The 20,932-nt window shown below is 34.6% G+C and overlaps 1 protein-coding gene across 14 annotated transcripts in view; it reads right to left on the bottom strand.

Annotated features, from left to right (window-relative positions):
* The window catches only part of KCNMA1 (potassium calcium-activated channel subfamily M alpha 1), a 421,118-nt gene that overhangs the window by 125,805 nt on the left and 274,381 nt on the right, over window positions 1-20,932 (bottom strand). For all 14 annotated transcript variants that reach the window (XM_079312583.1, XM_079312582.1, XM_079312580.1 and 11 more), the window contains 6 exons: window positions 18,775-18,850; window positions 17,433-17,603; window positions 15,725-15,816; window positions 5,033-5,143; window positions 3,280-3,385; window positions 1,820-1,902 (listed from right to left, as the gene is read on the bottom strand). In XM_079312583.1, coding sequence (XP_079168709.1) covers window positions 1,820-1,902; window positions 3,280-3,385; window positions 5,033-5,143; window positions 15,725-15,816; window positions 17,433-17,603; window positions 18,775-18,850 — 639 coding nt within the window. The remainder of the gene's footprint in view (window positions 1-1,819; window positions 1,903-3,279; window positions 3,386-5,032; window positions 5,144-15,724; window positions 15,817-17,432; window positions 17,604-18,774; window positions 18,851-20,932) is intronic.

The following is a 20,932-nucleotide window of genomic DNA, read 5'->3' as shown; positions in this document are numbered from 1 at the left end:
AAATAATGCAGTTGGAATTGTTACATCATCCTCAGTGATTATCTTCGTGTTTTCGAATCAACATACTTGATCAAATTTCCCAGTGATAAATTCCTGAAAAAATTAATTTCTTTCTGCCCCATTGCATATTATTTATTTATAGCTGCTAGACATTCATCATATCTAAACACCTTGAATAATGATTTTGTGTTACAAATGCAAATTCATCTTAAATTTGATGGAATAATCTAAAGATCAATATAAAAACTGATAGCTGAATGATGAATTTATAAAACATAGGGCTACTTTCATAATCTGCACATTTTCTGCATTCTAAATTACTAGATGAATCCAAGATATATTCAACTGTATACAGATTTTAAGTGGCTGGAAATAAAAATGTTTGAGAAATGCATGAATTGGTAACGTACTATAAAAAAGAATTGAGCAAAATTAAAGAGATGAACAGCTGAAAAAATGAAAAAGTCTTGTATTTAAAAACTGAAGGTAGAAAAAGAAAATAAAACAATGAAAAAAATCTAACTTATTAAGGAGTCATCAGTCTTATAAGACTTAATGCCATAAGTGTTCACATTGGTGTTTTGTAGAATGTATCTTGCACTGGCCTGGCTTGTGCTTTTAAGCATATCAAATTAGAACAGGAAACATTTTAAAATTGCACTATTTTAACAAGTCTTTCTTCTTATTTTCCACTTCTTGCAGATTTTTTTTATTTAAACATTCGATTTTTAAAAATTAAATGGTGAGAAAACACAAGAGAATTTCACTCTCACATTACATTTTTTTGCATTTTATTACATTAAATTTATTAAATCTACTTAGAATCAATCTGCCACTGGAATATTTTTTATGCATTTATGCAATCAATATCAAAATAAAGATTCTTGCATTTCAACTCAAACCATGTTTGTAAAATGAAACTAGGAATATTTTAGCCTTATGTCTTTCTCAGATAGCTACTTGTACACAGTGGTAGTTTTCCAGAAGAGCAATTTTAGTAGCATTTTTTTATCCCTCCCCTTCCTTCAATACACAGCATGGAAACATCTGAAAAGCCAGTAAAATCAGTTTATAACACTGGCCAATCCAATGCTAGAGAACTTTAGATCTATCGCTGAGATTTTAATTTTAAAAAGGAGACTGGTCTCATTAAAACTAAGATTGCGTAAACAAAACAAAGAATGGAATGGCTTAGGTTTGTTGTAACTCTAGCTGCCATCTACTGAGTGACTGTTTCATCTCCTCCCTTCAGAGACTACAAAGAGGAAAGCAAGAGGAGATCTGCCATATCATGTCATAAATGCCTTGTCAACCAGAACAAGCAGTGAAGGGTCTTCAGTGTAGAAAAAGCACAATGGAGACAGGAGACAGCTCCCTTGTACAGTTTGCTACCCCTGAGCAGTGCATTATGTGTAGTAGCAGAACCAGCAAGAGCAGCAGGGAATGAAATGCCGTAGGTGCCTCTGTCCCACGGCTGAAGCAGTGCATGTGCTCATGCCAGGAATTGTTGCACCAACCCAAGTACATTCCCTTTCCTCTCTGCATTCTGCTAGGAATACTCAAACCATAGCTACTGCAAAACGGCTCAGAGTGCCAAAGGCTGTGCTCCAAATGTCTATCCTGACACACTAAAGCAGACAGATGAAACAGCTGAGGTAGGAATTTAGGGTATTCTCACCTCTGGACACTTCTGTGAGGATCTTCTAAATTGTCCTCTAAAAAAGAAATCCTAGTGTGTTCTTTAAGTGCAACTGATCAGATATAAAATTAGCTAATCAGAGTTAAGAACCAAAAAGCTATTAAAAACTACAGAGTTTACCTCATAATATTGGAGGCATCTTCAGCATCTGGGTCAGCGCAGTATTTATTGGCAAGGATTAGGCACGCATCTGCTGACTCTATCTGAGACACCAAAGACAAAGGAAACATGAAAAACAATGTCTCTTTCCAGCTCTTCTTTCCTCAAAAACTATCAGGGAATCCAGCATTGCCTGCATGAGTGTGTCAGTTCTCAATACTGCTAATCAAAAACATTTCTAGGCTGACACGATGAGTTCATGATAGTGATTATGATCACTCTGATGTACACAGAGAATTTCTTGAAACTTGCTTATGATCATCAGAGCAGGTGAGCAGTTCAATTGATTACTCTTACTTTGTATCAGCTGAGCCACAAGGTTGGAAATGTTAATTTTTTTGTACCGGATTCCTGAATTTAGACTTCCAAATCCACGGGAAGTTCCTGTTACATCAGTACAGTGCTCCCACAAGTCCTGCAGCTTTGTTTGGGAGTGTAAGTACCTTCCTATTCAAGACAGGAAGAGGTGGCTGAACTGATTTAAAATCTGAGCACCAGATTTAGAAAGCAAGAGGATGACAACTGATCTATCCACAGGACCTCTAGATTCACACAAACCTGAGCTTTACAGCAGATAACAAAAGTATTTTCCAGTGTATACAACCAAATATCAACACAAAGAAGGGTGGAATACAAAACACAAAATAAGAACACACTATTTTATGGTCATAATCAGAACATGCTCTGATGAACTAAAACAGTGTGCACTGGACTACATAAAGCTTAAGCAATTTCTGCAGTCAAAATGGAAAAAAGACATGATTAGTACTCCAGAAAGTGTTAATAACACTGTACTAAAATATTCTTGGCTTAAGCAGCCAGTTTAAATTCCACTGGGGAGAAAGAGAAACAAAAAATTAACAATGTATGTGACAACTTGACTTTTCTTTAATTTTTTTTTTTTTTTAAGCTTCACGCTTTAGGAGAACAAAATAATTTACCATTTTGAAATTCTAGAAAATAAATATCTAAATAAGTAACACCATCTAATTTTATCTACCAAAAATCTTGTATTTTTCTTTCAGGATTCTAGACAACAGGAAAAGGGTTTCAAGGATGAGAAAATGTTTTTTAATTGTTCTGATAAATTAAATTTGAGAAACTACTGTAAGACAGTATCTTGCTATATCAAACATTAATGTAAAATACACTTTTGAATTACAAACATCAATGAAAAATTCATAAAGAGTTCAATGGAATGGCAGACAATGTATCTTAAGTCACTGTTGCTGTAGCATTGATGATCTAAAGATGTGGGGGCAAAAAGTTTATCAGGACAGATATCATTTACAACTTAAGATAATAGAGATGGAAGAACATTCCATTATATGAAGGGCTTTAGTGGTTTTTTTTTCCAAATAATGCAAGGAGTACTTAGAAAGAGGTCAGTTAGCAGGAGAACAGAACAACAGAGCTGTTACCTTCACTCTCGCCAGGTCATGGGGATTAAGGACTGAACCCTGATAAAATTCCACCTGAGTGAAGTGTCGTTTAAAAAGAGCTTCCAGCTCAAGGTTAGGGGAGATACTGCATTGGAAAGAGGAAGAAAACACAAGAGAAATGAGAAGTTGGTTTCCACAACTGCTCCATTCCTGCATTTACAAACCCACCCACTTATTTATTTTAGATATTCAGACTTCTGCTGATGCTTTTTCTATGGTGTGGAAACAGCATGCCTTACTTAAAAGATAAACACTGCATTGTTTTCACTGCCTTACTTTTGTCTGCAGTGCTTCTGGCCCCCCTTGTGCTACTCCCCACATTCATCGTGTGCATATTTCCAAGGGATGTGAATCCAGAAGTATGGGTGAAACATTTGAAAAGATCCTCTCCCAGCATTCTACCCAAAAATTACTCAGTACCAACACAATCCTCTGCATTCCCCACCATTCCCACAATGGCTGTGTTGAATAAAACAGCTCAGTGCAAGATCACTAAAAAACCAGAAAAAGAAATCAGACAGAGACCCTGTGGCCTGTATGAGCTACAATTAAAACAAACAACAATGCTGTGACTTTCTGTCTCATTTCATTTTGCCAGGAACAAAAGGAAAAATTAAATGGATTACAGTCAATTACATAACATGGCACCAACACTGTAAATATCTTTTCTGGTGCCATTCATTAGATTAGAAAGGATTTAATAGCTACAGGCACAAACAAGTAGCAAGGTGCTAAACCCTTTCCATGTGAATGTGCAGTTTCCTGATTCCTATCACCACATACTTTCACTGTGGAAATCCTGATCTCCATATTCCTCTCACAGTCATTTGTTATTACATAGAGAGGGAATGCAAAAATATGATGTAGTTACTTGAGTATATCATCACTTGCTCAAATTGAAAGGACTGCTGCTGATTTTTAGTTTTCAGCTTCCACTGTTGAGTCTTCACAAATTATTCCTTAATTTCTCAATAATTTTCTTTTATAAAATTACAGAATTCAATGCTAAATGCAAAAATAATACTTATTTGTAACTTGCAACTCTTTTAAAAAGATGTCATTACAGAACAGAGAGGATACTGTTTCCTATCACATGGCCTTTTTCTAGCAGTTCCTCCTGTTGGCATGGCTATTTGGCATTGTATTACTTATTAAATTATTATTAACTTGCACATCATGTAGAGCCTGTAGGAAACACCAACCTCATTAAGACTTCTTTCCAAATTCCACATCAAAAAAAGGCAAGATATATATGTATGTACCAATTCCTATGTGGGTGTAGCTATGTGAATATAATGTAATAAAGAGCAGTAATGGTTATCACCATGACAAGAATTTCATTTCTAGCATCAAAACATTTGCAAAGTATCTGTTATATAAAAATTGAATCTGCACCCACATTTTTCATTTTAAAAATACTCTGCAAGTGGAAGTAAGTGTTCTTCCTAGAGAAATCGAGGGTGAAAAAGTATTTCTAAATGACATGAGTTTGTACACCATACAGTGTTTTTCATTAGTTTTTACTGATGTTACTAATTTTGGTAGTTTACCCATGAATATTTACCACGAAAAAGCATCTCTGATATATATATTTGCATTTCAGTATTTTTCATTCCATAACCCAATGCCCACTTCAACTATACCTTGAGCTGTCTACATCACAAACAACACAACTGGGTCTGAAGTCTCTTTGCTTGAAACAAACATTACAAATATTACAAAGATTACTCACTTATGCAGAAAGACGATTTCTACATTGACATCATCCCTATCCTTGTGCAGGAAGTCCTTCAGGAAGTTCGACACACTTTCAAGTGTTATGTGACCACAGACAACTATGTGCCTGTTATAGAAAAATCAGAGTAAATCTTACAAAGTTAAAACAAGCAAGCAAGCAAGCAGAGATGAAAATGATCACTTGAGAAACAAGAGCATTATTTTCTTCTTGATGTTTCTCTAGATCCTATTCCATGAAGTCAGAGAAAAAAACTATCAACTCCAAAAGGTTTTTTTGCAACTGCAAATGTATATATATATACACGCTCTTACCTGTAAAGCCACTTGCCCATGTTGTATTACACATTTAGCAGTAAGTAGGATCAGTTATATACATATGTTAGTGCACTATATTAACCAGTCCCTTTGAAAGTCATATTTGTTCTCTTTAAACATCTTTCTCGATATCTTTAACTCCTCTAATGAGATTTACTGTTTAAACTTTTGGGTTATGACAGCAAATCTCCCTAAAATGATTCAATATTTTTGTATTGAAGCAGACTTTTATGCCAAGGAAGGTAGTGCAAACCTTGCCAATTACAGGCCATAAGCAACAAGAAAAAATTCTTTTTCTTGTCATAAATCCTAGAAATAGAGTACTTTACAACAAATAAGTCATTGTTTACTATTACCACTTTTCTGGCAGAGCACAGTGCGTTAAACATTTATTTTGAAATACGATAACTCCTTTTATATCAGTACTTAATGACATCACCAGGACTCAAATGCAATTTTAGAAATAGCAACAATCTAAAATTTCAATTGCTTCATTTTATTTTACAGGCAAGAAATAGAAGTTCTTAAGAGACTCTGGCCATGCTGGTTTGTATTTAACATAGGACTTGATATCTGAATGTTGATTGCTAAAACTGCTATTCATAGTTTCTGCTTTGTCTTTTTTTTCCCCTTTTTAATAGTACAAGTTTTAGGTGCAATAAATGTCCTTGAACTGCAAACACTTAAAAACACAAAAATATGAGCTAAAATTTTCTCTTTTATGAGATGGCAAACACAGTATCAGAAAACAAGATGTTAAATACATCAGGTCAGCCTTTTTCCTCGGGGCAAGGGACCCTCTGGAGGTTTCTTTTGGGAGCTTTGCAACCTGGCAGAGTTTGAAGCATGCTGGGCACTGAGGAGAACCTGCACTGTCCCCACCAGAAGGACTCTCCTGTTTCCCCTGAGCTGCCAGAGGAGTGCATGTGTGACTCACTGCATGGTTATACATAAAGCAGCAATGGAAAACCTCAGGAAGCTTCACATTCTGAAGAGATATTTAAAATCTTACTAGTTTATTTGATGTTAATTTTGAACAGACTGTTTGGTACACTACATTACACTAACATATAGGGAAATTCTTTCTGTCTGGTGGTATTCAACATTTTTCTGACTGTAAACCCATCTAGCATGAAAAACCCACCAAATGCCAAGGAAATTATAAATAGCAGCTAAAAATAATAATTTACATTCCTTATACTGTCTGTGCACATTTTCCAAGTTGGCCGATTTTAAACTATGGGTATTATTTTCTTCAAATGTCTGCATCTCTTACTAATTAAAAAAACTGAACTTTCCATCTGGATAGCTTATACATTGCTTTTGATAGCAAAAATAGTTCTTGAGTGTAAGGGAATTCCTTTCTGCAGATTCTGCAGTGCTGTTAGTTTTAGCTGTGTCTCTTCCTGAATGCTCTTCTGATACACTCCTACATTCCTATGGAGAAAACTGATTACCTCCCTGGCTGATTTCACTTAATATGGGTTCTTTCCTACCATTACTTAAAGCCCACATTTTAAAAGTATATCTGTTCAACCCAAAATATTGTATTGCAGAAGAAATTATCAGAGTATCAAAAGACTACAAGGTAATTCATGCTCTCAGATACCTTCAGAGGTTCTTTGCCACAAAAAGCTCCTGCTAAAAGCAGATGCAAAAAAACCAATTCATTCAAAGAATATTTTCTGATAAGATGCTTGCATTCATTTTTGGTTGAAAACTCACACAAAAAAACCCTCCTTTAATGTAAGTTATATTTTTGCTTACAGTAAAAGAAATTGAAAACAGACTTCCTACTTGTCCATAGAGAATTATTAGGTATATTATTTAAGAAAACTTGAAGAGCTTATAATATTGCAATCTGTCCAGTATACGATTTGAAGATTTATAACTTCCTCTCTTGGTTTCAGTAACCTTTGTATTCACTATTAAATTTTTTAAGACCCTTTTTTTCCATGCACTGAGAAAGTAAAGCCAACATAGTGTATATCTTTTGTTTTCTGCAAAAGAGTGGGTATAAAGTCCCTTGCCATACTGAAAAACATGAATTAAGAATATTGACTTTTTTTTTACTGATAGGTATTTAGGAGGACTAAGGTATTTGTCAAGTAGTTGTTGTCATTGGTAAACATATCACATGTGAATCTGGTTTAACATATCAGTGGGAATCCATATCACATAATTGTGATGCTCCAAAGAAATCTTTTACAAAGAATCAAATGCTTATCAGGAGTCATATTCTATCAACAAAGATGGGCTAATCCATCCTCTCCCATATTTATTTAGCATTCTCAAAATGAATTTAAGAAATACGAAACAGTATGAAAATATTTTAAATATGAAGAATTGTCACAGGTGTACACAGTTGATTTCAACTGTGATTCTACATAATTTAAATTCTCTACCTTTTTTCTCACTCTAGCATTGACATAATGATCCATTTAATGAAAATACTCCAGCTTCTTATAAAGTAAACAAAAATGGTGATAAAAAAATCCAAAGCTACTATAGAGTGAAACTGTTTCAGTTAGGAAAACAATGAAATTAGCAAAAATTAAAACATCTAGGTTTCTGGTATAAGATAATTGAGAACATACACTTAAACCATGTAAATAGGACTGTAAACGAAAACAGATCCTCTGTGAATGGGATTCTTTTAAAAGAATCCTTGCAGAGCTCTTCCTTCACAGAACACAATACAAAAGGCAAATCTTTTGCCTATTTATTTTGCAAGAAATATCCATTTTATTGGAGCGAGTATAAAGAACCTGAAAAAAGTCACTCCAACTAGTCTGTCCTAATAAATCAAAAATAATAAATATGAAATTCTGTTCAGTACTCAGTTGAATACTTGCTGTTCACTTGTCAAGAAACTAAAGGAAGTGTGCTGCATATTGATCTAGATGGCTCTATAAAATTACGGTATTTATATCAAATACATATGCTCAGATCTTTTTGTGGTATTTCTGCTTAGAATTCTGATCATTCCTTCATCTACTGACCATCTATAAACTCTTTATATACCAGCAGCAGGCTGCTGTGGTTGAAGCAGACATTTAAAGTCTAACAGGTTTAGCTCAAAGAAATGATGGATGCCAGTCATATTTTCTTATTGAAAAAAGTCAATAAATGTCAGCAGAGACTGCATATTTAAAACTGCTTGTTTATCTATTACTGATATGCATTCTTAAACATACCAGTTTACAGTACATTTCTAGATGTTTCTGCTTTTCATGATCTACCAAACATTATTCAGGATTCTGATAATTCAGCTCAAAACTTCATGTGTGTGCTTCAGTGTCTTTCTCTTATTTCAATATAAACTTCCCTTTTAGACTAACTCCATTAGAGCAGTAAGTGCTGTGCAGCCACAATTTGAAGTGTTTTCCCTTCTTTTCCACAGAAGACCTGAGCCCAAGGATGATGGTCCTCTAAGGATGTCTTATGTAACCATGTGTACAGTAAAAAAATAATTAAACTATAAGCTAATTTCTCAATCTGATTCTCCCATCAAGCTCTATAAATCTTCTAGTAAAAAGGAGGCAAGCAGAAAATATTAAAGGATACAGCAAATTGTCTGTCAAGCAAGTTTAACATTTTTTTTCTCCTACAACTGTTCAAAAGTAGATTTTTATTATTCTCTTTATTCCTGAAAAATCTCAAAAGTGTTGCAGTTACTAACAAGTGTTGCAGACACTAAAATAGGTTTCAGCACTAAAAATATACAAGCATATGGCCAGAGGATATGTAATTGCAGTATGTGAAAACATATCTCAGGTACTTCAAATTTCTGTAAATTGGACCTAATAGCTTCAACTGTCAGCTATTTAGGAACCAGAGTGTAGAGTGTACTTTCGCAGCTGCTGTGCTTAATTCTGACAGAAAATATCTGTTCTTTCCACCAGGTTCCATGCCTTTGGATTCTCTTTTAAATTATGAATAAAGAAAAAGGGATTAGGCAATACCAGGAAGCAACCAAAAAGCTCCATTCAGTATATGGTGCACAGTACAGATCAGTGGAACCCTACTGGATCTTACATCAGATTAACATGAATTGGGAATGTCAGATATTTGAAATTTCCTCTGATGCAAATATTAAGTCACTTTGTGACCAATAAAAGAGTGTGTTTCAGCTCCTTTAATCCAGGATAAGTAGCACACTTTGCCTAACTTCATATTTCGGTTTTAATCCAAGTCTGTTTGCAATGGCATGCTATTCTACATGACTCACTCTGGGCTGCTTTGTTTATTTCAACTTTGCTCAGCTACAGCTAAATTAATTTATCTTGCATTTATATGATCATGATCTAAGGAATTTTGCAGTGTTTCTCTACAAACCAAGTTAAAAATTGTTAATACTCTTTGTTTGATGCACACCTCCAAACCAGCCATAATAAAATGAAAGCACAGTGATTTGCTTCTTCCAGGGTCTGGATTAGTTAAGAGGCTCCTGCTATAGTTTAAGGCATGAATAGTCATCCTTTCGTTCAGTCTGAATGGCAATATTTTTTAGAGTATTTCTGCTTTTATGAAAAATATCACAATATTTAGGCACAACACACATCTATTACCAGAAGACAAAAGTCTATAATTTACTATAAACAGAAGTAAAAACTGCTGAATGCACAAGGAGCCCATACTGGAAAGTTAACAGTAAAATGCAGGGGCAATCTGCACCTCCACATTAGCATCTCACTTTCAAATAGACCTTAATCTATTGTTCTAATTCCTCCAAACCCCAGATTCATTTTTGCACCATTTTGTGTGGCAGATAGCACACACACAACCATCCTGTTTTTACTTTTGAAATCAACTGCATTGCAGTTGAAATACATTGCATTCTCTCATTATAACTCATTTTCAAATCACCTTGCATGTTTTTTAAGTGCTCAATGAGTCTAAAAATAATTAAATCCTTTTTAAGCTATCCCTGAGTTAGGAAAGGATCTTCAGATTTTTGAGCATTTTATCCATGAGCAGAGCCAATGCATTTTTTTCCATAGAAATCATCCCAAAATATCATGACTAATTTTCTGCAATAGAACCTGCGTGAAGGCAAGAAGTCTCTAAAACTTGCTGATCAATTAATCACTTCTGCCATCTCACATTACACAGCCTGGAATGCCATGGTCTGTGCAGTTTGTAGAATATGGTAGATCAGCAGATATATAAACCAGATTTCTTGAGTCAAAATTTGAACTGCAACTACTGCTGTTTGATGCCAAATACAGAAGGGGTTTTCTTTTAAAGTTTAAGCAGAGAAAAGGAACTTCTACAACTCCAACTAGAAATATAAAATAAGGACTATTATTGTAGGAATGGAACATGATATGAGACCTAAAATACACATTTTAAAGTCATGATGTTCTTACATGTCACTTCCCAGATTTCCTTTCTTACTTTCAAAAGAATGGTTATATTTTAATATGCACACAAAATTGGAAAAAAAAAAAGTTTGTCTATTTCTTCTGTCAGTCTATTTAACACTCATCAGATTTTCTTTATCACTAAATGAAATTTCATTTGAAAAACTGGGATTAGAAGAATGACTAGCAGATGGGAAATAGAGATACCCCTGGGATCATAATGTAATCCATGTCACATTCTCTTATTACATTCTCATCTCACTGAAAAAATAATATCTTACATATTGCATCAAATTATTTAATATAAGAATTTAATGTCACTTTCTTTGGAGCTATGCCTCTCATTACTGCAGCAAATGGACCTTTTCTTTGGTTAAGCCTTAACTTTTACTTTTTTTTCCTAATTTGTAATGAAATTCAAATGTCTAATGAGTACAATATGGCCTGTCAACTTAAATTATCTGTTTGTCTTTCTGTTTACCATATCTATCTGTCTACAGTTTTTATTTTCCTCTGTGAAGTTTAGTTATTGAATCCCATGTTTCCTTCTGGAAGGAATTTCTAACAGATGATTATTCCTGTTGATATGTTGATGATTTGATAATTTATGGCTTGTAAATTTAAGAAATCTGAAGAAATCTCTGGGAAGCAGAGCAGATCATGAGAGAAGAGAAACAGGAGGTTCTAATACCTTGCACAGTAAAGGACTGTGTTTTCATTAAAATGCATTTTTAATCTTACATATTAACTACAATAATGTCTGTGGATAATTTATTTTTACATAGTCTAGCATAAATCTGTACTCTGGTGACACAATAAGCAGTTTATATAGACATGCCTGGAATCACAGAATGGGTCAGGTGGGAAGAGACCACAGTGGCTCTTCTGGACCAACCTCCCTGCTCAGCCAGGTCATTGCTCTCTCTGACATACCTCTTCATGGAAAGCTGTGATCTACTTTCTGCCCTCATAAACACTTTGCATGGGATCTGGTGACAGTTTTATATAAAAAAAGACAATATAATTTAGTCTATGGAATTAGAAGTCATCAATTCAATGTAAAGACTGAAAAAAATCAGTAAGTTATTCAGGCTGAGTTCATCAGTTTACAAATGTTCTTTCCATATGCTTTTTTAGAGCTTTGTGCACACCGATTTACAGTAAGTTAACATCTTCAACTGGAAAATATTTAACAGAATTAAAATCCAGTCTGATCGTGTGCACACATGAATACAGCAATGGTCCAAGAACAATCTTGATTCAAAAGTAAATGCAGAAAAAAATTTAATTATGTATTAGTAGAGGTAAAACATATCTGGATTTTTAACCACATCACATATGACACCTCAGTAATATGAATATTTTTAAAAAGTAAGCAAAATAAACTTAGGGAGTTTTTTCTAAGAATAACTCAGATGATCTTGTAAGTCCTATTTTGGCCGGAACCAAACACGTAATTTCTGAAACATCAGATAAATAGTGCTATAACATAAATCTACTTATCCAAACCCAAGATTTTCTTGAAAAGAAAAGGCCTTATTTTAACAGATTTAAAGACTGAAGATTACAGGTAATTACAGCACTTTAGAAATTCATCCAAAGTGATCAATGACCCTTCCAGAGGTATGAATGCATGAACGAAACTGCAGGTTTCATGCTCTATTCTAGAACTAACTGTGGGGACAGAGTGGCAGATACCTTTTCATCCTTTTATGATACTTCACTTTAGAAACATCACTTTAAAATGATCCCTTGAATATTAACTCATTAATTCTACAAATAATTCAGAGAAAAAGCATAAACAAAGTCAAATTAAAAGCTTTAAACAGAAAAGAACTGAAGACTATAAAGAAATTCCTGTTACTTAGAAATCTCACTTACAATAATACTACAGAGCAGGAATTATAATTCAATTTAAAATCCCAAAAAATTCCCTGTGGACTTTCACAACTAAATTAACCTATTATCTAGAAAGTTTAACCAGTGACAACTGCATACTGTTTACAAACTATTTTTGTTTCTGAAGTTTGTATGCATAGGTCTCATCTAAGACAAAAATAAGGTTCTGTATTATGTAAAATGAATCCTACACAGTGTATGATCCTTTCAGGACTTTATTGGCTGAAAAGAAAAATGTGAGAGCAAACTTGGTGTGTTGGTTATTTCTCTTCTTTAGTTAGTGAAGTTTGTATCAATAATTCTTATACATCCATTCTAGCTCCTTCACAGTCAAAATTCTGCAGCAAGGCTCTCCACAGTATTAAAGTCACTTAGTGCAAAACTCAAAACATACATAATCATACACTGGTTTTAATTTCTGACCTAAATGCTTAATAATCATGTTATTACACACACAGAGTTAGGAGGCAACATGTTGTGCTGTTTCCTGACTTGGTTGCTAGCTGGGGTTAAGCCACGACAATGTATACCTGTATGTAGATGCTACAAAGAAGATTCCATGCATTTATCTATTTTGTACAGAGTTTAAAAGCACACACATTTGCCATCTAAAGGGCTGAAACTATCTTACATCAAAATTCAGCTGTTTTCCTATTGGAAATGTATTTAATTTTATCTGGAAACTTTCTGACGTTAGAAATAGAACAACTGTAGTTTCCCCTTTTTTTTTGCTGCCAGAATCTATGCTTGGTTGCTCAACTAAAGACCTTATACTGCTAATTACTACCACATGCCCATATCCCAAGCAAAGGAAAACTTATTGGTTCTGACAATCCATTCTCTCAACACTGAATTCCAAATGAAAACTTCAATTTTGGCCAAACATAACATTTCATCAATCATGTTCTACTGACTGCAAAAGCAACATCAAACAAGGAGTGCTAATGGCTTTTTACTGTGCAGTTCCCAAGCTTAGACTCTCTGATGAAAGACCCACATGAGCAAAGGACATCTTTAAACTACTTAGTAATTAATAATTGAACCAGAAAACAATGCATAAAGTAAATGGAACAGTTTGTATGCTGATGACAGAGCTGAGATTCAAGCAACAAATTATATGAGCAGTAGAGATCAGCAGAAAAAGCACTTATGACAGAATGAGATAAAAACCAAACAGATAGTGCATATGAAGAAAGACAAAAAACAAAAAGTGAAAAAATAAAATTAAGCACGCCCCAAAGCTAGCAGAAGCCTGTAATCTGAAGTTGAGCTTTTCAGGATGTGGGATTCTGACTGAAGATCAGGTCCAAATTTAGAGACATCTGAGCAATGCTGGGTACTAGTGACAATGTAGAAGGGGAGGGACAAACTGTGTACAACAGGTTTTAAAGACATTCCCCTCTGCTATAACTCCTCTGGAGCTTTGAAAACAGAGGGATATGTTTTGAGTTTGAAAAACTTCTCTTTGATAAAAAAAGTACGAATATAAATATGAAACTGAGTCTTGGCCTCTTCACAAATAAAATTTTTGGGAAATCAACAATACTATTCATTCCCAGAAATAAATCAAAGCATTCAGTTTGTCTAGGTAAGTGATGCAAGTTTCCAACATCAGTGTTTACAGTTTACCTTAGACATTTGAGGGTAACTCAATAAATGCATGTATTGAAGTTTTCTAATTGCTTGAGTATTATTGAACAGAAAATACTACAAGTTATAGCTAACTTTAAAACTTTGATTTATCTGCACAGAGATATAAAACAGTACTCTAGAATTAGCTCTGTGGGACATTTGCAGTCTTTCTGCTACACAGAGAGGAGAAATAACTTGATAAAACCATAATCTAGTTCAACAAAATGTTGTATGGTGATTTGAAAGGAATGAAGTAAAAATTATCATCTTAAAGTAAGAAGAGGGACAATTTATTAGATAAATTTCTTGCAGTATCTTATTTATATCATATGAAAAGCAGTCTCTGTGTGAATAGACTTTCAGGGCAAATATGCTGTACCAGTGGATGCCATGATGATATGTAATGAAATGAAGATGGCAACACTGAAGGTGATATTGTGCTGTATTGCACTATATCACCAAGGACATCTAGCCCAGCACACCCAGGAGCTGGGAATGCAAGAAAAAAACTGGTTTTAACCTGGTAAAGAAAACAAGCAGCCTTTCAATACAAATGTAATGAGGTAATGTGGTCCAATACAATTTAACCTTTGCCACCAGGTAAAAATAGCAGGTTTGGTTTTTTACCATTTTTACCATTTTGATATTATGGCTACTGCCTGCTCTTCTTTGGATATGTTTAATGTAGTACAGGGAAGAGAATTGCTTTAAAATCCCTGGTCACAGATTCTAAAATTATAGGAGTTTGCAACATTCATGGAAAGTCAAAAAAAGCTTTATGAGATCTGAATCTGCTGGTTGAGCATTCAGAAACAGGACTATTAGACTTCTTATATAGTCAGTCCAACAGAACAAACTGGTCAATGTATATCTCCTATTTCGCATCCAGTAAAACAAAGTTTTCTGAAGAACTGAGTTGTTTGCAAATCATATGAGTTATGATTGTCACTTAGTTAAGAGATAAACCACGCAATATTCTGATGCCCAAAATGGTGAAGTGACAACTCACCCTTGCTGCAGAAGTTAACTGTACATGTAAGAGCAGCACTTTTTACAAGATATGTCAGTATAGTCTGGGTGGTATCCAGGTTCTCTTGAATAGGGACAAAATGTTGTGACTTGTACCATAGCACAGCCCAGATCTCCAATTCTAGTGTGACAACTCTCAGTGGTAACATCTGATGTCAAAGAATACAGCCTTGTAAGCTGTGAGTCAGCTATTACCACCTTCAGGGGCTCTTTAGAGTCCCACAACCACACCTGGTCTTTTTGGACTTACTTTCTGCCTCGGGTTGAGTTAAAAGTTCCGCCGTATTTCTTCCGATTAAGGATGAGAGCAGCAATTTCTGGCACGTAGCGAGCAAACATTGCCTACATGCATGAAACAAGAACACAAAAAAAAAAAAAAAAAAGAAAATGGCATGCAGAGAGTGTTCTACTGCAGCAGAGGCAGCAGAGCCTCTTGGGATACTTACTTTCTTCCACTAACCGCACTATAGGAACCACCATATTTCTTGCGGTTTCCTATTAACTCTATGATTTCAGGGACGTAGCTGGCAAACATGGCCTAAGAAGAAGATAGGAGACAGAAGAAAAGACTAAAAAGAGAGGCCAAAGAAAGGGGGATGGTGAATATTTTCAGAAGGTATATATTTTTAAGATCTGAAAATGCAAAAAGAGTAAGATTTATGCAGTTCATTTAAAAAGAAAACTTTTTTAAAAATGAAAATGTTCTTATCAAACAAAACAAGAGGGCTCAATACAAAAGTTGGTCTTGGAGAAGGTACACACCTTATAAATAAAGAAAACAGTCAAAAGAGGAAAAATGGACACATAAAACAAAACAAGAACAAAATTACTTCAAACTGGTATGAAATCACAAAAAACAGTTATGCCTCTTTCTTCCTGAAGAGGGGAGGGGGAAAAAAACCTATCCAAGCCCCACTGCAAGAAAAACAAATCCAAGTATTATCATTGTTGTTACATTTCTCTTTTAAAACACAGACTCTTCCCTCCATTGCAAGAATTAAAAAGAAGACAAAAACAAGATGAAATCAGGGATTATTTCCCCATCAAGAAACAAAAAAATCACCCCTCCCGCCCCCCAAAAAAAAAACTCTTCCAAAAGTTCTTGGGTTTAGAAGGATTGGAAGAACACGTGATAGAGAAAAGGTTTTGAGGAGAAAATAAAAATTGTTCTGCCATGTTTTGTCCAACAAACAGCTTTGTTGTGGCTGGATACTTCGAAGAGCTACTGCCATATCAATAAACAGAGATGGGAATGCATATATGTAATGCTCATGAGTATCTGTGTGTGTCTCATATATAGCATTCATAACATTGGTTATATACATATCACCTCTGTGAGATGCATGCATATGTGAAATCAGTGGAGGAGGGTAAAATAGCAATATACACATGTGTGTATGGGCACGATGTATATTACGAGTCATCCGCAAAGCATTTACCTTGCACAGTGCAAGTACTGAAATAAACTTTGCTGATTTAGACAACATTGCAACAAGTGTAACAATATTACTAGCACTGATCAATAATGGAAAAATTGACAAGACAAATAGGAACTTGGGTGCTGTTTAATACAGGACAAAAAACACAAGAAATTGCTGATATAAAAGGATACTGGTTATGGTTGTGTGATAAATTGTGAGCTAAAACTGTACTACATGACATGAAGGGATGTTTGAAATTAAAGAGAATGTGGTTTGCCATCATCTAGATCAGGCAAGCTGCTCTTTAAGGCAGTCCAAAGCCACAGTGTTTGTTGGAATTCTGGGAAGGAACACAGAAGGGTGGGTAGGACTTCTGAAACCGCAAAGTGCCTTTAAATATCAATAGCAACCTCCAAAAATGCTCTACAGACAGTCACTAGGAAGTAGAAGACTACAAATAACATTATATGTTGAAATATTAAGGCACTTTATGTAGACACATGCATTACTCATTTAAATGGATTAGAAAAATTCTAATTCTGGACTAATTTGACAAGCTCTGCTAAAATACATATCTACAGGAAAAAAATGCACATTAAACATATTTAATGTTTTATAATTAATTTTAGTTTACTAATCCAGATATTGTTTCCTTAATTACAACATTGAGATATACAGGATCAAGTCTTAAGGTAACTGGAGTATTAAGAAGAATATAAAGAAGAATTTTTACCAATCCCCCAAGGATGAAGAAGACCATGAAAAGGCGACCAAGGGTTGTTTTTGCATAAACATCTCCATAGCCAACGGTGGACATCGTAACCATCAGCAAATAAACACATTCCCAATATGTTAGCGGTTGATTATTTTGGAAATTTTCCCATGGATCCCCTGAGTTCTCCACCTGCAACGTACAGGAAAACATAGAATGAAATGTATTAATTACAGTTAACTCTAACTCTGAATTAACTCTACCCATATATGCATGTGTCTCTGTGTGTGTGTATAGAGATATAATTTGGCATATAATATGAACTCTGAATCCTTTCCTGTGATTTATTTTGATCAAATACAGAACCTGACCATGTGCCAGAGAACTGCAGCTCTTTTGCCAATATATACAGCCTTGCTACTCAGATAATTTATGGGAAGTATCTTTTCCAGGCACCACTAAATAATGTAACTTACTCATGTAGTTAGGTAAGTTAATTTAATAAAAATGTGTTCACAGTATTTTCAGAGTAAATCTTACTTTGAATTTTACTTTACAATTATACTCCTCAATGTTTTTTGTTTTAAAAGATTATGTAGCTATTGAAGGCATTACTGACACCTTTAGTGGTATGCTACTAATTTTTAAAAAAGTCAGCCACTCTTGAGACAAAATTATAAATTTGTCAGTGGGAAAGGAGTGTGCCATCTAAAATCTGTTTCACAGTAAAACTTGGAGTGTTTCCTACAGTAGAATAGAAAAACTTTTGCTGAAAAACAAAGGAAAAAAACCCAAATCCTAGAAAACAACATTCCCTTGGTCTTGATATAATATTTAAGGGGTGGTGTGCTCTGTTTGTTCAAAACCAGAAAAAGGATTGTTTCTAGATAGAAATGTTACATTTGCCCAGAGGAGCATAAAAATATGGTTCTACGTGAATAAGAAATATAACATAAATTAAAGCATTCAAAATCTCTGTGCATCTTTATAAGGGCAAGCATTAAATGACTGATTCAGCAAGCAAAGAAGGAATTTGAATTTAATCCTGCCCATCTGGATGCAGCTCCAAAGCAGAGCCAGGGAAGCTGCTCCGGACGGCCATGGGGATGTTAAGGGAGTTCCCTGGCGAACACCGCCACCTGCTGCTCACATCCCACTGAGGGACTCGAGACATTTGGGGTGCCCAAACTCACTGCTCCCACCTCTCTTAGAGACAGAACAAGCCTAAACTTGGGGGATGCCTCTTCATGGCACTCTATCTTTGGAGTACAGCACTACCAAGAGCAGTGTGGGGTCAGCAGTAAAGCAGCTCAGAGAGCCCGTGGTCCATCAAAGTCCATCAGGGGTTTGCAAATGCACTCACCAAATGTATGAACCCAGCTGCTGTCAGCCACGTGCTGATAAATATAGAGCACAGATTCACTAGCTTGATGGAATTACTGGAAAGAAACAAAGCAAATAGGAACTTAGACTAGAATTTGTCACAGGTTTTTTTTATAGGTACTTGTATACATCCGCATACTTTGGACTCTAGAACCTGGTGATCATTTTCCAAAAGAAATAGACTCCCTAAAGAACTTACTCAAAATTTTATGTATAATACATATTATCTTTCCTTTGCAGACTTCACATTTTCATAATTTAGATAGCTTGAAAAAGAAAGTCTCAATGTATGAGAGCAGAAAGACAAACAGAAACCTTAGCTACATCAGTAGCCAGAAACAAACTAATAGAAATAAATAATGCTTTTTCACAGATAATTTGGCTGCTTCTCAGTACACTCACCTCTTCAGTTTTCACTGCTAAACACTCAGAATTGAGTGTGAACATGTAAATACATAAAAAATACATGAGAAAATTATGATTCCTAAATTAAAGAACTAAGGTATTTTACAGTTTCTGTGTAAAGTCCTAAGTATTTTTCATATTTTTCTGCTTGCATGAACTCCTATGGACCTCTTTATGGAAAATTCACATTCAATTAGAGTACTTCATACTCTAATTCACATTTTCTCTAAAAACAAAGAAAAAAAAAAAGAATAATTTAAACCTACCAAAAATTCTGCAAATACTTTTTAGTCACACTGAATAGTATTTTCCCTATTGTAGTCAGAAGTGGCTTTGAAACAAGGACCTCACTCAGTTCATCAGGGAAATACTATACTTAAAATCTTCTGGAAAAAATACAAATAAAACCTGCTCCCTCTCTTCTCACAAAAGTCACTGTCCTAGGAAGGATATTCAACAGAAACAGGATGAACTGCAGCCCATGTATGACTGTGTTTAAACAATCATACCCATTCATGGTTTTGAAAATATAAAAAGGTATAACACCTCAGAAAAAAGCCCCACAATTATCCTTAAAGCAATATACTAAAAACTATAAAAACTGAGGAAAAGTGACTTTCAGAGTTAGCAGTAGTAGTTTTACAGTAGAATTAATCAATGCTTCTGTTTATAGTTATGAACTTTAAGGACAATAAAAATGCATTCTTTTCTGAACAAAATTGGGAAAAGAACCTGCAAAATCAACCAGCACAGCTCCTTTTAAAATATTTTTTAAACTTACAGCTAGAGAACATATGGGGATACAAGGAATATAATATGACTGGGTAATATGACAGAAGATGAAATTAATATCATACTCAAAAATAAAATAATATATAAGCAGTCTTGTCATGAGTGTTCACCAACATCAACATACATTCCCTTTTTCTATCTTTCTTAAACTATGGCTGTTTACAGTCCTTATTTTCATAGTAGTAACATTCATTTATAGCACAGGACCTAATCAGTGACTTCCTAGATTAAACAAATTGTAGGAGTGATGCTGATGCAAAGCTCCATTATGAAAGGCTGAATATCATTCTTCACTTGAACTTAGAACACGAGATGTTTCCGATTAAAAAATGTGTGTCTGTTGGTCTCTTCATATTACTGTAATACCCATTAATAGTAACTATATTTACATTACTTGTTTGGTACATTTTATTTTTGAAGATTTATTAAACACTGTACCTTGTCTGTCCTCTATGAAATACTCCCTATGTTTCTGCCAGAGTCTAAATATAGTTGAAGGATTAGTCATAAACATTTTCCTCCTCTTTAAGCTCTTTCCAACATCTGTGCAAAATCCCTTACTGTGAGCCTTGCCTAAGCCCCTGCAGTTTTTTTTTTTTAATATTAGAAAACAATGAAGAAGAAAAAAATTTCTACTGAAAACTGTAGAATTCCATTTCATAGAACATGGGAACAAAAAATTATGAGTAAAATATATATTTAATTTCAAATTAGGGAAGCAAACGGGTCCTTGACAGAGTGCAATTTTTGAAAGTGTCACTGTAAAATTTTGCTTTCAAATACATTTTGCCTTTTTTTTTTCAGATATCCTAATAATCACCTAACATTTTGCCAGTCTCCGTATTTTCTCTGGTTTTGAATTGTGCAGCTTCTTTCACTGGATTCCACTTTTTGGAATGGCCCTTCTGCTCACATAACATATGTTCCTTTAATCCTCATAT

This window comes from Erithacus rubecula (genome assembly GCF_903797595.1).
Source record: "Erithacus rubecula genome assembly, chromosome: 9".
Classification (NCBI taxonomy): domain Eukaryota; kingdom Metazoa; phylum Chordata; class Aves; order Passeriformes; family Muscicapidae; genus Erithacus; species Erithacus rubecula.
The sequence above is the reverse complement of the archived record's forward strand: the minus strand, read 5'-3'. Positions and strand labels throughout refer to the sequence as shown.